The 17240-nt window shown below is 40.9% G+C and overlaps 1 protein-coding gene across 1 annotated transcript in view; it reads left to right on the top strand.

Annotated features, from left to right (window-relative positions):
- The window catches only part of LOC145391864 (zwei Ig domain protein zig-8-like), a 51326-nt gene that overhangs the window by 17499 nt on the left and 16587 nt on the right, over positions 1-17240 (top strand). Inside the window, exons 4-7 of the mRNA XM_080266355.1 lie at positions 1440-1650; positions 11909-12116; positions 15265-15347; positions 15852-15854. Of these exons, the coding sequence (XP_080122481.1) occupies positions 1440-1650; positions 11909-12116; positions 15265-15347; positions 15852-15854 (505 nt within the window). The remainder of the gene's footprint in view (positions 1-1439; positions 1651-11908; positions 12117-15264; positions 15348-15851; positions 15855-17240) is intronic.

The raw sequence follows: 17240 nt of genomic DNA, 5'->3' as shown, positions 1-17240 counted from the left end.
TTCAAATTTCATTAAGATCAGTAAATCCCCCAAACACATGTAATAAATCATAAAACTGGGCATTCCACGTATAGTAAAAATATCATAAAAACATTAGTGTTGTGCTGTGATCACACTGCCGCTTCGAGCATGCAGTTATCATGAATAATAGCAGAACATCATTGATTTAAAAATTTAGCCATGAAACTTTTGCCACATTTAAACTTACATTCCCGTTGCTGTTTGAAACGAGTTGCCATGATTTTTTTTTTTTTTTTTTTTCTCCAGGCTGAGCTTTGTGTGTGCTGTATGCTGTGTAAGTTTTAATGAAATCGGTGGAAATAAACATGAGTGAAATGACATGCCAACACAGAAATATATATAAAAAGGGGAAGATTAGTTTTTGGAGTCCAAATTAACATAACATACATCTAACGAACGCTAATGACAGTAAAAATCAGTAAAAAAGAAACAATCAAGTGAATTACTAAAGCAAATCTATGCATGGCTGAGGACAAAATTGCAGGTAACCATTGATATCTAAGACGTAAATGAGGACACTGTAGGCCTCCTTCATTCCAGAGGTCTGCTGCCGCAATAAAAAATTAAAAAAAATTAAAAGTCGTATATATAGCAATTTCTTCAGTCAAATAAATGCAATACTTACAAAATACGGGCAAGAAAATTACGAGAACCCCTGTATGTCTCATGGCAACAAGTCGCACGATTACTTTTATGTGTTATAGAGTTGTGTAAATGTGTCACACGGCTGGAAATGCGTCCGTGGTACGTACTGTACATCAGATACAGTAATATTACTCTCTACGAAGATTTTTTTTTTTTTTTTGGGGGGGGAGAAAGCGAGTTTCACTTTAACGTCTGGTCCTTCAATTTAGTCATTTGTGCTGGTTAACACAAGACGATTAAGCCCGCCAAAGGGAAACCTACCTCCTCCCAAATGATATACCGTATATTTATATCGTCTACGTATGGATGCATCACAGTTAGTGTGTAATAAAAACTCTAAATAGATGTGGGCTATAAGGGTTTGCATCCAAGGGTTGTTTGTGTGTGTGTGTGTGTTTGCTTAGTTAATGTCACAGAGGGACGAGTGACTGGCCTCTTTCATCTTAAACGTCTGGACTGATTAGCCTAGCCCCGTACCCCCACGTTCCTAATGGTCAGTATAAGGCCAGAAGATGGATTGACGAATGGGTATTGTCTATACTACTTTCACCTAACTGGACCCAGATTTTCGTCCTTTTGTAGCTTCTTTCATACAGTTCCGTGACAAACAATGAAAGTGCTACAATCCCACATCTTTGCCATAGAGCTTCTTCTTGGCCAGCATCATGTTCAAGTGTTCATCTGTTATCACAACTCAGTATTCAGGATGGAGAAATGGCAATATTAGACCATGTTAGGGTAAAAAGAGTATAGTTATGTTGTCTTAATTATAGGTGACATGGATGCGACACCAAGACGTGCAGGTGTTGACGGCAGGGCTGTTCACGTACACGACTGACCAACGCTTCTCTGCACTACACTCTGAGGGCTCTGATGACTGGACTCTACGCCTCGCCCAAGCCAAGGTGTCAGACTCAGGCACCTACGAGTGTCAGGTGTCAACAGAGCCGAAGATATCCAGGGCCTTCACTCTTCATGTTGTCGGTGAGTTGGACTGGGGAGTACGGAAGCGTCTTTTTTATTTTCTCCGATCGCTTCCTACCGACGTTGTATCCTGTCTTCCATGTTTCTCATCCACCCCCTGGACGTCAGGTGGTAATCTTCCTTTTAATACTCTGTTGGGCACTTCATATTGCTATCACATTAAAATACTTCACATAACACCTTCCATCGTCGTGACCAGCAGGGAACCGTCTGAGAACTTTTGCTTATGATCGTACACTCGAGGAAAGTTCTGCCTTATACACCTGCCTGCCAGTTCGGACTATTATGCGTGAGACAACCACTAGTGAAGCAGCAACCAGACACGCAGATGCCTGGTACCATTGCGTGACAGGGGAAAGGATAAGGGAGGAGGAAGGCTGGGGGGGCTATAGTCCCTTTCTCCTCTCTCTTCCATCCTCATCCTTCTCACACAGTTACCCGATAGATGAATGTTGGCTGTTGCTTCGCTACCACTTGTCTTACATTTGCTGTTTTGAAGTGGTGAGCTAGTGTATAACGGTGAACTTTCCTCGGGATTATTCTACTTAACTTTGGAAGTGTGTCTCATGTTGAAGTATCTCATGTTGGAGGAGTCAGTGAAGGATATATCTAATCGCTCCTCTTGAAGTTTCTCTCAGTTTAGTATAATCGCTTGGATGTACTATAGTCAACATTAACAGGAAAAATAAAATACGTGAAGAAGCTAACTCTTTCAGTGCCATGGACGCAGTTGAGAATTTATTTTAGATTATATTCTGGTCCCCGTTTTCAGGTTAGGAGATTCTATGATTTACAAGGATTAATCGAGACAGTTTTCAACCTCTCAACTACCAGAACAATTGTCTACTGATCAAAGCCTTCTTGTGGTAGCCTGTGTAAAATAATGCAATACTGCGTCCATAGAAGGCAAGAAGATCAATGTGACTCCCTAACCACTCTACAGTAAATCGGTATATTTCTTCATATGCCCTGTTAATATTATTCTTATGTTCCTTATGGAATTTATGTCCATATAAAGTCATCAATAATACACACGAGAAGACTAAGGTGGAGTAAGTAAAATAAATATCTAAGGAAGAGGTTGTACAGAGCCTTGTGCGCTGTCGAGAACACTGTCATTTAGGCTATTCTTTTTCGTCGGGAATGCGTGTTCCATAAGAATGGGATTATTTTTATTGTGTACCCGTATCTAGGGGAATACCTGGTCGTGCGTTCCCTAAGGCCAACCAATCCTCTTACCTGCTACAGACCATCATATATCTCTGTGTGTAGGGTTGCTTAAGTAGGAAGTAAAATGACCAATATTTTTATTGGAGGGAAGTATGATTAAGAAGGGAGGGAAAAATTAATCATTCCTTCCAGTAAGCGACGTTAACAGGAAACAGGGTAAATCTTATCTTTCTTATTTCTATCAGTGAAGTAAAATGCAGTTATACATTCTAATATATAGTGAGTGAGCCAAAACTATTAAAAATTATATAGCTTTTTTCATTGTTTTGCTGAGAATTTAGAAGGAAATGGGGTAAACATTATCTTACTTCTTTGTGTAAGTGAATTTAATCAGATAACTTTATTAAACAAGCCCGTAGTTTATTACTTGAATGTACGTCCATAAGTACCATATGTTGTACTGGCTTTAGTTATGAAAGACAGTTTAGGGATTACTCTGGTATATCGTTCATTATACACTGATAACAGTTGATGAGATGGAGGGATGGTGTGGTGAGTTACATGAGAGGGAGATGTAAGCGAAAGGGAGTTTAGACATGGTAGGGGACAGGGAGATATGTTTGTGGCCACCTCTGAAGGGAGATAGATAGATAGATAGATAGATAGAGAGACAGATGTAGAGAGAGAGAGAGATACATAGGCAGATAGATAGTCTGACCATCTTCATTGGACGAGATTTTTGTACCTTTCCGGCATACAGCATATCCCTTAGTTCGGTGACAGAAAGAAACTACACTTCGGCTTCACATTCCCTCCATAGCACTTCTTCGTGACTAGCATCATACTCTAGTACAAACATCGTGCAACAGCTCAATATTTAATGCAAAATATTGGTGTTCAGGTCGAAATTAAGTGGAATGTACATAAAACGAATACATAGGGTCGGCCATCTACAGTATAATGCTCCTCTTCCACTCTGTCAGGCGATTCTCGTGTGTTTCCGAGGCGGTTCAGTCAACGTTATCACTGTCTGTCCTGCATTATTAGTTCGTTTCTTACACACACCGTAACACCCACGCCCATACCAGCAGACTGTGCCGTTCCTTAACACATAACATACCAACAGCGGTTTCGATCTGTGCGTTATTTATGGACCACCTTGTATAGAAAATAATAATCATAATCATCATTATTATCATCATCATCATCATCCGCATGTGTTACCTAGTGTGTCCTGTAGATTCTGCAGCACGATACGGATAATAATATGTTGATGGTGAAGTTGATGTCGATAAAGATGTCAATAATATTGGCGATGACGATAATGCTGATGACTAAAACGTTGCTGATGTTGTGTAGATGTCGATGATGATGCTAATGTTGAAGGTAATGTTAGTGATGATGATGTTTATTTCGACGCTGATTTTCATGCTGATATTGGTGATGAAGATGACGATGGCGATAAGGACAACGATGAGAATGAGTATGACGATGATGATGATGATGATGGTGTGAGTGAATGTGAACATCGGGGACTCGCTCAGTTGCCTGTGCTCTCAAGTAGAATCAACAATGCAATACAATTTTCTCTCTGATTTGGAACTCCGGTCAGCGCTCGCCACAGAGAATATTCCTCTCCTAATTAGTGTCTCTTGCATCTGATTCTCTCTCTCTCTCTGTCTCTTCTCCTCCTTTCTCTCTGCTTTTCGCCTCCTTTTTCCCCTACATTTAACCCCTCATTCCGAGTACGTCTTTTTCGCGTCAAGTCTGGCTCCTATGACTCACTCTCAGTTGAATAAAATCACCTGATGTTAACTGGAAGAGGATACTTAAGTTTTTCTACCATGAGCAGTTAATGCTACCCGGATAACACTCTCAGGCTCCTATAACTCACTCTAAGCTTAGTAGAACATATGGGGATGCCAAAAAGAGAGTACTAGAGTTGTCCCGACCGTGTAAGAGTTAATAAGACCACCAAGAGACAATTTTACATAACTTAAGAAGGACGTATAGTTGTGAATGGGGTTGGTGAACGCCTTACCTAAGAATACATAGCAGTGAAGAGGTTAGTCTATCCTAATTTTCATCTCTGACTTTTGGGTTTTCCTTCAAGTATACTGTACATGTTCATCCAGTCATCCTGTATCATATTGCATAATTCAGTACCTTTATTCCATTGACCTACATTATTTTTATTATAAACCAGTTGCCAATAAAAGATTATTATATTTCACTTTGAGGAGGTGTATTGCAGCAACGGGGTCAGTAAAAAAAAATCTCTCCTGAACTATGTAAAAACGTCATATTATAACAGGAATAGACGATACATCCCCACCTCCTCGTGCCTCTTTCTCTGCCTCCTCCCTCCTCATCCCTCTTTGTACTTTCCGCCCCCTCTCTTCTCCCTTCTTCCTCCTTCTACTTATACCGTGTCCTCTTTCGTCTCATCCCTCTGGTTTCTTCCCCCCCCCCCTCTTATTCCCTTCCCTCTCCTCCTAATACATAACTCCTCCTGTCTCTCCTCATTCCTCTCTTCCCCTTTCCCCTCCCTCACCCTTCTTCTCTCCCTCACCCCCCTCTTCTTCTCTTCTCATTCCCCTCTTCCGTTTTCCCCTCCCTCGCCTCTATCCTCTCCCCTCTCCTCCTCGTTTTTTTTTTTTTTTTTCATCCACCTTTTCCCTTCCCCCGTCTCTTTTCCTCTTCCTCATCCCTCTCCACTCTCTCCCCTCTACTAATCCCTCTCTTTTGCTGTTCCTGATCCTTCTCATACCTCTTCCTCTCTTTCCTCATCCTTCTTCTTTTTTCCCCTCCCTCTGTTCCTCCCTCCTCCACCCTCTCCCTCTCTTCATCTCTCTCTTCATTTCCCTCTTCCCATTCCTTATCCCTCCCTTTCTCTTTTCCTCTCATTTTCTCCTGCTCATCCCCCTTCCTCTCTCTCCTCTCTTTACTATTTCCTGTTATCAGCTTATCAGTAGTGTGCAGATTAATGGAAAGATTCAAAAGAGATAAAATTGTTAATTATATAGAAATTAATATAATTAAATATAATTAAAGACTCGCAGCATGGATTCAAACATCGATGTTAATGCTCAACTAATTCATTGGACTTCCATGATGTTTACAAATCATATGACAACTCAAGAGCAGGAGATATTATAATTTGCCTCGACTTTAATAAAGCATTTGACACCGTCCCTCACATGTATCTCGTAAGCAAAATAGAAGCCCATGGAATAGAAGGAAATACGGAGAAATGGTTACAAGACTGGCTTTCAGACAGAAAACAACGGGTTGTGGTAAGCGGAAAGGAGTCCAAATGGCGTAATGTGATGAATGGCATTCCTCAGGACTCAGTACTTGGACCGATACTTTTTTTTATTATCTACGTAAACGACATAGATGAGGGTTTAAAATGTAAAATATCCATACTTGTAGACTATACTGAAATAACCTTTAAAGTAACTACAACGTTTCATTGGCAGCAGTTACAAAATGACCTTAATACTTTGGCAAGCTGGACAGAAAAATGGCAAATGAAATTCAACACAGAGAAATGCAAAGTACTTCATATTGGAAATAACAGCGTCCATACGAAATGCAAAATGAACTATATCCAGTTATCACGTACAGACAATGAAGAGGATCTTGGTGTGATAATATCAAACGACCTAAAACCGAGTAAGCAATGCACCGAGGTGGTTAAAATTGCAAACAAGTTGGTGGGATTTATTGGAAGGACTTTAGAGTTTAAATCGGAAAAAGACCTACTTGCCTTGTACAACTCGCTGGTGCACCCCTATCTCGAGAATTGTATGCAGTTCTGGTCTCCGTACCACAGAAAGTACGTAGAAATAACAAAGAAGATACAGCGAAGAATCACAAAAATGATACCACGATTGAGAAACAAACCATATGAGGAACGCATTGAAGAACTTCAACTATTTAGCATAACGATGTGGCCTTACTGAAGTTTTCAAAATCATGAAGAGATGTGACAACTTGGACATGAATAAACATTTTGAAATAGACCGGTCGAACCAAACCAGGAGTAATGGTTGCAAAATTATAGGAAAGCGTTTCCAATCCCATGAAGCAAAATACTTCTTGAATAGAATCGTATATATCTGGAACAGATTACCCTCAGATACCGTGAACAGCATCTCAGTTAAGACATTTTAAAACAAAATAGACAAGTTCTTGCACGAGAATCCTCAGCTGACTGTTCTGTCCGAATAACATACCTTTACCAGCTATGCGTGAGTTTGTTCCTCTCCTGTCTACAAGACACTCCGTAAACTTAACGTACCCGTACATAGCGTCTCGTCGAGTCATAATATGTTTATCAATTTATTACATCCAAACAAAGTAGTATAACCACAGAGAAGGATCTGCACAGATAACCCTGAGTTAATGATCACTACTCTTACTTTCGACCTGTGATGGGCTGTGGATCACTGAGGGTCCCTGTTAGTTAAGTGACCATCATCGTGATTTTTTTAATGTATCAGGGATCACTGCTTCAGGAGGTAATTTGCTTATTTCTTCCGCATGGGAAAGTTCCTTGTCACAGTGAAGTGAACTGAGCTGCGGCCTGATTAACTGCTGCCTTCCTTTAAAGCGCCGGGCAAGACTGCTACACCACCCCTGAACATCCACACTCTGCATTTTCCACATTGTGTCTACAGACGCCCCGTTATCTCAGTGCACCCGTGCGTAATGTCATGCCTTATTTATTTATTTATTTATTTGATTATTTATTTCACTTTATTAATTTCTCTTTCAGGTAGCTTATAGATAAAGTATTATACAATGTAACTTTTCCTTTTCAGTCATTCCAAAGATTTTTCCATGTCAGTTTTTCCATGCTCCATGCAGGTCCTTCTCACTTTTTTCCTGCCAGTTTTAACTGGAGTGTTTGGAGGCGGGGGGAAGCCTTCTTGCTTTACTATCCTTATCGTTCAGCATATAGATTTAGATCTCGTAGTCATAGTCTACTCTGTAACAAGCAGCCTTGAAAGGACCATAAGCTCTGTTGCTGTTTGCTTTCCTTTGTATTATTTTGTATTCTTCCTTTCTGTCCTCATCCTTCTTCCTCTTTCGCTTCCCTCTCTTCCCCTTTCCCCTTCCTCATTCCCCTCATCTCTCTTCCTCTCTCCCCTCCCTCAGCTTCCTCCTCTCTCTTCCTCTCTCTTTTCGCTCCCTTCTTCCCCTTCCCTCCCCCCTCCTCGTTTCTTTCCCTGGTCCTCGTTCCCCTTCCTCTACTCGCTACTAATCCCTGTCTTCCCCTCATACCTCTTCCTGTCTCTCCTCATCCCTCTCTTACATTCCACCCCTCGTCACCCCTCTCCACTTATTCCCTCTTCACTTCCACCTCCTCAGTAAATCTGGGAATGGACAAAAATGGAACAAAGCCAAGAAGAAGGACTGCAGAAAATAAATGAGAAAAAAAAGCGAGGTGATTCAGGAGAGGAGATGTATTTATTGAGCACGTGCAAGCAAGAGGGGAGGGGGGGAGAGAGAGTGAGAGAAAGAGGAGAGAGAGTGAGAGAAAGGGGGAGAGAGGGGAAGAGGAGGAGGGAGAAAGAGGGAGAGAGGAAAGGGAAGAGAGGGAAAGGAGGATGGGGTGGAAAGGAAGAGAGATGAAAAATGATGGGACAGAGGGGAAGTGAGAGGAAAGGAGAGATGAAGATAGGGGAAAGAAGAAAAACGAAAGGGAAAGAAGAGAAGATAAAAAATAATCCACGAGGGAGAGGGGGGAAAGAAGAGAGAGAAAGGGAGGGGAGGGGAAGGGTTGTGGGTAAAAATAAAAGATAGAGAGAATTATAGATAAAGAAAGAGCATGAGAGGAAAATAACACAACTGACCAGAAAAAATATATAATACTGTCATTTAGACTGAAAACATGGCATAAAGCTCTGTTGGTGGAGCTGATTAAAATAAAAGGGTATTATTTATTGTGCACAATGTCATTACGTGCGAATATGAAAAGAGTATGCTGTATATGCGTAGTGGATGAAAAATAGTTAAATTAGTGCAATAATAAATTCAGTGACAGACAAACAAAATGACGTACGTACAGACATACAGGTAAATAGGCAGACAGATAAACAGACAGACAGGCAGACAGGAAAGAATGGTAAAAGGGTGGGCTGGGGTGAAAGGAAGGATGAAAAAGGCAAGGGATGGATGGAAAGAGAAGCGGAGGAAGGAGAGTAAAATAGAAGGAAATAATGAAAGAGGGAAGTGAGTGGATGAGAGGAGTATGGATAGGAAGGTCCACATGGTGGAGTGAGAGAAGAAAGGGACCAGGGGGAGGAAGGAGTGAAAGAAAGAAGGGGAGAGGGAGGAAAAGAAATAGAAGGAGAAAGAGGCAAAAACAATGCTGAAAGAAAGGAGAGTGGAGGGAAGACAGGAGAGAAGAAGGGAAGAAAGACAAAAGAACATGTAAGTAATAATAATAATAATAATAATAATAACAATAAGAGTAATAATAATAATAATAATAATAATAATAATAATAATAATAGTAATAGCTTTATTTAGTCAGTAACGACATAGCTAATAGTATTTATAAAACACTGTTAGTATTGTCGTGGTGCCTTTTATAAGTAAAGTGATATATATACGTGGAAGAAGGAAGAGAGGGGATAGTAAGAGGAAAATGAATAAGAGGTATAAAGTAAAGGAGGAAAGAAAAAAAAATGTATGTATGAGGCAGGTGTTGACGACCATCGTCCACTCACTTTATGTAGTGCTACCCACTTCTTCGTTCACCATTATCATTCTTTTTCTGTGTTTGCCCTTCGCTCTTCCTATTTGTCCCATGTTTCCTGTCGGTTTTTACTACTCTTCTTTCCATTTCAGGTGGCTTTACATTGAGTGACAAGCCAAATGGTTTCCTGTAAGCCAGAAAACCATTTACAACGCTGGGTAGTAACCACATAACAAACGCATACTGGTTCCCTTTGTGTCAGCAAGCGGGTTGGCGGAGGGTTAGTATCCCTCTCCGTAAAACAACTAACTCAGAGACAAACGGCCACCCCTTACGGGATTATGGCGTCTGTCTAAAGATAGAGATAGATGAAGTGAAACATGAAGAGGGCAGGATGAAAAAGAAAGAGAGGATGCAGAAGGGAGAAACGGGAAGGAGATGGATGAGCATGGGAAAGAAGAGCACGAAGAAGGGAAGTAAAGAGGAAGGGAAGGAAGAAGTAATTTGTTATGAAGATGTGAAAGGGGGGGGGGGGAGTAGCGTGAAGCACCCATCTACTAAAACTGGACACATAGTTGGAGGGATGAGGACTTGAAGTTGGCGATTACTTCAGAAGCAAAGGAGATCAAGAAATAGGTATACAGTATGGATGATGACGATGACGATGAAGTATATGGGTCCACGACTAACTTTCTTACATCCAACTGCTTTTAATTTCATAGGTATAAGGCTACAAGGCTTGATATGAACTCAGAAATGAAGTCCAACATATTCCCATTTTCATATCTTACCATTACAGAAGCTGACTGTCATCGTAATATTCAGCGATAATAGGCCACCCTCCATTTATTCATTATTGTAACCTTCCAGATTACTTAAGAATTAAAAGCAGTCACTCAAACTCATTATCTTCTCTTAACTTCTGCAAAACCAGACGTCCTTCCCGAACAAAATAAATTACCTTGTAGAAGACACACACACACACACACACACACACACACACACACACACACACACACACACACACACACACACACACACACACACACACACACACACACACACACACACACACACACACACACACACACACACACACACACACACACACACACACACACACACACACACACACACACACACTCATGCTACCACCTCAGAGTCACATTTGTCACTGCCACACACAACAAGACCACACTTCATACTGACTTCATCACGCTGTCGCGCCTCCACCTACCAGACCTCATTCTACCACACCTCACAGTTGCAGCTTACAGGGCTACAACTCACACACACACACACACACACACACACACACACACACACACACACACACACACACACACACACACACACACACAACTTACACTACCACATCTTATAGCACACACCTCAGAGTCACATCTCATCCTACCACACTAAACAAGGCAACACCTCATACAGCCTCGCCTCACACTGTCACACATCTCACTATCACACGTCACTCGAACAAACTTCACACTTACATTTCACACTGCCATATTTCACAAGGCCACATCTCACATTGCCACACCCCACAGTGTTACATCTCACACTGTCATTCATCACAGTCCACACTTCACACTGTCACAGCTCAGAGTCACGCCTCGCTCTCACACCTCACCATGCCATACATATCATTCTGCCGCACCTCGCAATGCCATAACTGGTACCACGTCGCACAATACTAAGCCTCAGACAGCCATACTTCACACTGCCACACATCACACTGCCACATCTTTCATGTCACATCTCATAATGTTACATTTCACACTACCACAATTCACAACGCCACACTTCAAAGTCACATATCACAGCCACACCTTACACTGCCTCACACCACGTTGTTACAGATCACACTGCTATATATCACATTTCAACAAATCACACTACCATAGCTGACACACCACAGCATAACATCTCACACTCCCATAAGTCACACCTCACAATGCCACAGGCCACATTATAACACCTCATACTACCACATACCACATTACTGCACCTCACAATGGTAACAGCACTCTGCCGGATATCAGTCTCACGACACACTGCCACACCTCACACTGCCACATACCCCACGGTCACATCCCACACTACGACACCTTACGTACCAAACCTTACGCTGCCTCTTTTCACAGCCTCACCTTACATTGCTACACCTCACATTACTTCACAGACATCTCTCTAACACTCAGTAACTACTTAATATTCAAGTACTTCCCCAGATTTCTTGCAGTTTACATACAGAGGTGGCAGGAAGGATGTATGGTCTAAAGAAGGTGCACATGGTAAAAGGGAGTACCCAGTTTTCACAATACAGTATATACACTTATACATCTGCTTATAATTTCCTTACAGAGGCGGCAGCTAGGATATCGGGGCCAAAGGAGGTTCACATGGTAAGCGGTAGCAGCATCAACTTGACGTGTGTGGTTAATGGCAGCACCGAACCTCCACAATACATCTACTGGTACCGTGGAACCACTTTGGTGAACTACAGCTCCAGGGGCGGCATCAGCGTAGTGACAGACAAGCTTTCACGTACGTCAAGGCTCATCCTCACCAGGTGCCATATTCAAGCTTTGTTGAGCCTTAAGCTGTGTGTCTGAGGTTGTTTCTCTTTGGCAAAATCACAGCGTTTCATCAGTATGCCTGTGTATACTTTTATCTTCACCAGTCACATTTACATACGTTCTTGACCATCCTTGATTATAGTTTTAGCTTCACGAACAATATTAACATTTTTTGAGCTTGATTTTTTTTTTATTGCTTGTTGTTGCCATTATCATAGGTCTCTTCTTTTTTGGCTTAGTTTGGTTTATCTGGGACATTGCTTTATTTATTTATTTACTAACTTTGTGTTTGTGTCCAACTTTGGACAAATACTAATAGTACATTCTCTGAGGCCTAGTAGTCCTCCTACTTCACATATAATAATAATAATGATAATAATAATAATAATAATAATAATAATAATAATAATAATAATTATTATTATTATTATTATTATTATTATTATTATCAGTTTTATTATTATTATTATTGTTGTTGTTGTTGTTGTTGTTTTATTATTATTATTATTATTATTATTATTGTTGTTGTTGTTGTTATTTTATTATTACAGTATTATTATTATTATTATTATTATTGTTACTATTATTATTATTATTATTATTATTATTTATTTCATTTCGATTATAACATTTCTTGGCAAAATTTGTGTATGAAGTTGAAAGTTTGAACTCTGAGCTTCAGTTTTACACGTACCAAACTTATTTATTATTTTTTTTTTGTAGCTTTTATTTTGCATCGTTAATTTTTTTTTGTTATATTTACAAACTTCCTTGACTTTACGTTGTGAAGAACCCATTTTTTTTATCTTTAATATCCATTCCTACAACTATCGAACATTATTAATATATTGAGTGAACATTAAAGTAAGAGAAGAACATATACCGTGACTCATAACAACAATTATTGCCCCCGGGAAAAGAGCATAAAAAAAAAAAAAAGTTAACCTCTTCAGTTCGCTGATGTCTTTTCTTTTCTTCTATTATTGAGAGAGAGAGAGAGAGAGAGAGAGAGAGAGAGAGAGAGAGAGAGAGAGAGAGAATTTTATTTACTATTTTGAGCAATGAACACCTTACCTGTCGACGAGATTTAAGAAAGATTATACCTGATCCTCCAGCTCGATAGGTGACCCCACAGCTGAGGAAAATCGTCTGACCTGAGCAAGATCAAAATATTAGAGGTTATCGTGTGTAAGAGGTCGGGTTCTGAATGAGATTGTTTACACTTTCATCATTTCAAGCATTTTGTAGGAATAATGTTTTTTTCTGCCCCTTGGATCATCTGAAACGTGAATTTGGTAGGTTGCAGGCTTACGAGTAAGTTCCTATTCTCCCTCAGCCCACCATTCTCCTTCAGCCCACCATTTTCCTTCAGTCCACCATTCTCCTTCAGTCCACCATTCTCCTTCAGCCCATCATTCTCCTTCAGCCCACCATTCTCCTTCAGCCCACCATTCTCCCTCAGCCCACCATTCTCCTTCAGCCCACCATTTTCCTTCAGTCCACCATTCTCCTTCAGTCCACCATTCTCCTTCAGCCCATCATTCTCCTTCAGCCCACCATTCTCCTTCAGCCCACCATTCTTCAGCCCACTATTCTCCTTCCGCCCACCATTCTCCTTTCGGGGAATAGGGAGAGTTCAGAGATATTTATATAGCCAGGCAGTTCAGTCACCCAATTATATCGGTGCCACCACATGAAGGCGTCTCTCTCCAGGATCACTATTTCAACCAAACTAAATATTAATCTAAAAAATCGACCATAGAAACTGAATTCTTTTATTAACTAACTGTATCGAACACTTGTCATTACAAAATAAATATCTGTTTGATGACATCTGTATTTTATTAGTCATTGCCAACTGTTTATTTGTGTGTGTGTTTTTTTTTATCTAGTTATTTATTTATTTTGCCGTCCTATCGACGAGGGTTTATTTAGGTACAATTTTACCTTCCATTTTGAAAAGTTTCCCTTGTGATAATTAAAACATTCTAGACATAGCAGAGAGAGAGAGAGAGAGAGAGAGAGGAAGGAAGGACGGAAGGAAAGAAAATCTCACTGAATCAGGCAGAGAGACAAAGTATTTTTGGAGATCACTACCAGGCAAATGTTAACGTGAAATATGGGACGAAAAACTGATTCACGAGAACATTAAAACCAGGGAGAAAGCTGTTTATCCTCATTATTAAGTTAACCTTTTTACTCCACCGACGCTATATTATTTGTATGCCTGTTATCACCAGACGATTTTATTTATTTTTGGGGAGACTTCACGAACTAAAGAGGTTAGGTATATAGCCTTAACAATTATCTTCATTTATGAGTCTGTATCAAATCGGAATATAAAATCATCTGTTGATAGTATGGTTATAATGAGTCACAGGCGATGACGATTTAAGCTGACTTGTCTTTCCACTCCAGATGATTTTTTTCCCACTTAGGCAGACCACTAGACTCTTTTTACTCTCACATGGCCTAAATTTGCCACCTCTCCATCTTGAGGTCGGAGCTGTAACAAGAGATTAATAATAGAATGTGCTGCTATTGCGAAGAAGTGCTATGGAATGAAAGTAGAGCTGCAGCGTTGTCACATTCTGTCACTGAGCCACGTGAAATAAGCTGCGAAAGAAAGAATATCTGGTCCAGGATAACCTAAAATAAGTATAGTAGTGATGGGGCTGAAGAAGGCTGTATATTTTTCCCCCCGTACGATAGGTCCTTCTTTAAGCCAAATAAAATAATCTAAATTAACACAAATACAGTAAAAAATTGATTGTCAGAGTGAAGGAGTTGTTTCTTTATCTTTCTATTTATCTGTTTATACCCAGACACCTTAATCCTGTATTCGGCCACAGACACATCGCCTCCTTATCGCCCTGCCCTTTGTCATTTGCCTGCCCTCCCCTCAACACACCCCCCTCTCATATATTTCTTCATCCTCCCATCTCATCTTTGGTCTCCCCCTCCGCCTCACTCACATACTCTCTCCTAGCCAATCTCTCATTCTCCATCCTTTCCACATCGCCAGACCATCTCAGAGTATTACCACTTTCAGTCACATCCACATCAACACCTCAGCGCTCCTTTACTTCCCCATTTGTTTGTCACTCCATGTAACAGCCCTTCTAAATATCTCTCCACCAGGGCCACCATTGCTGACTCGGGTAACTACACATGTTCGCCGGCCAATGCTGAGTCTGCTTCAGTCATCGTGTATATTCTCAATGGTAAGGTCAACTAGGAGCCGATGTTCTTTTGTGTTGACCTATTCAATGTGTTTTTCTCGAGTTAATTGTACTGCTGCGGCTACTGTTACTATTACTACTACTACTACTAGAGATGGAATTGGTGATATTATTATTGTTATTATTATTATTATTATTTTGTGGTAGGTGGGGGCGCTCACCATCCACTCACTCAATGTAGTGCTGCTCTCGGATGTCTGCCCTGTCCTCTCCTCCATCCATCTTTCCTTCCATCTTCTTCTCTCTTTATTTCCTTCATTCTTTCCTCGTCTTTCTGCCTATGGGTGACTTTACACTCCCACTTCTGTCTTTCTTTCCTTCATTCTTTCCTCTTCCTTCTGTCTGTGGGTGACTCTACATTGAGTGACAAGCCAAATGGTTTCCTGTACACCAGGAAACCATTTACTACGCTGGGTGGTAACCATATAACCAAATTTTGGAGCCTGGTGGTATAGTGGGTAATTATTGTCCTCCAATCGGATTGAGCCGGTGAAGGTTTGTATCCAAGGGGTGTTTGGGGTTTATTGCTCACGTAATGCCACTCAGGGATGAGTGAGGTTGGTCACTCTCATCTTAAATGTCAGGACCAACTGCCTAGCCCCGGGCTCCTACGCTCCTCATGGGACAACGTAGGATTGGATGATGGATGGATGGATGGATTATGATGATGATGATGATGATGATGATGATGATGATGATGACGATGGTGACCATCATCCACTCAATGACTTGTTGCCAACTTCTTCTTTCACCTTTATCATTCTTTTCCTGTGTCTGCCCTCGTCTCTTCCTATTTCTCCCATCTTTCCTGTCACTTTTTATTACTCTTCGTTCCTTTTCAGGTGGCTTTACATTGAGTGACAAGTTTATTAGTTTCCTGTAAGCCAGGAAACCATTTACAGCCATATAAACAACCCACACGTGTTCACGATGTATCAAGTAAGTTGGCGGAGGATTAGTGTCCCTCCACGTAAAACCACTAACTCAGAGACAAACGGCCACCCCTTACGGGGTTATGACGCCTGGCAACAGACAGATAGCAAGATTATTATTATTCTTACTATTGTTATTATTAGTGGCAGTAGTAGTAGCAGTAGTAGTAGTAGTAGTAGTAGTATTGGCAGTAGGAGGAGCAGCAGCTCTGGCTTCTTGTGGTAGTGTGTGTCGAGATTACTATGTTATGTAAGTGCGTACAGTATGTTGCTCGTCTTTGAGGTTACTTAATACGCTTTGCTGGGGAAAACACAATTTGCTTCCTGATGCAGTGTTGTAGTGGTGACAGAGAGGTTGTGATGTGATGTCGTGGTAGTGACGGTATGGTGATGAGAGTGATGGTGTGGAGGTGCTGGTGGTTTTGTTTTGTTGGTATGGTGATGATAGTTTGTGGAGGTGATGATGGTGGTGGTGGTGTGTTTTGCTGGTGTGGTGTTAAGAGTAACTGCGTGGTTGTGGTGGTGGTATGTTTCTTTTTTATTGGGCTGGTGATGATAGTGACTGAGTGGTGATGGAAATGTGGTGAGGTACTATAGTTACTGTATTTTGTTGGTGGTGGTGTGGTGTGATGATGAGGTTTTGGTGCTGTGGTGATGGTGGTAGTGATGGTATGAAGATGTTGGTGGTATCGGTTGATGGTAGTAGTGTGGAGGTGTTGGAAATGTACTGATGATCGTGGTGATGTTGTCTCATGTTGGAGTATGGCAGTGATGGCCGTGATGTGTTGTTGGAAATATAAGGACAATGGTGGAGCTGTAGTCGTTCTGGTGACTGTGGTGGTGGTAGTCCAGAAGCTGTGTGGTGTTGTGACTATAATGGCGCTATGCTGTGGGGTGGTGTAGTAATTTTTGTTAACTTTGTGATGATGGTGGGTGTCTATGG

This window comes from Coenobita brevimanus, chromosome 2, assembly GCF_032717465.1.
Source record: "Coenobita brevimanus isolate Jiangsu-jjx chromosome 2, ASM3271746v2, whole genome shotgun sequence".
Lineage (NCBI taxonomy): Eukaryota > Metazoa > Arthropoda > Malacostraca > Decapoda > Coenobitidae > Coenobita > Coenobita brevimanus.
Note: the sequence above shows the minus strand (reverse complement) of the source record. Positions and strands in the feature narration are given on the sequence as shown.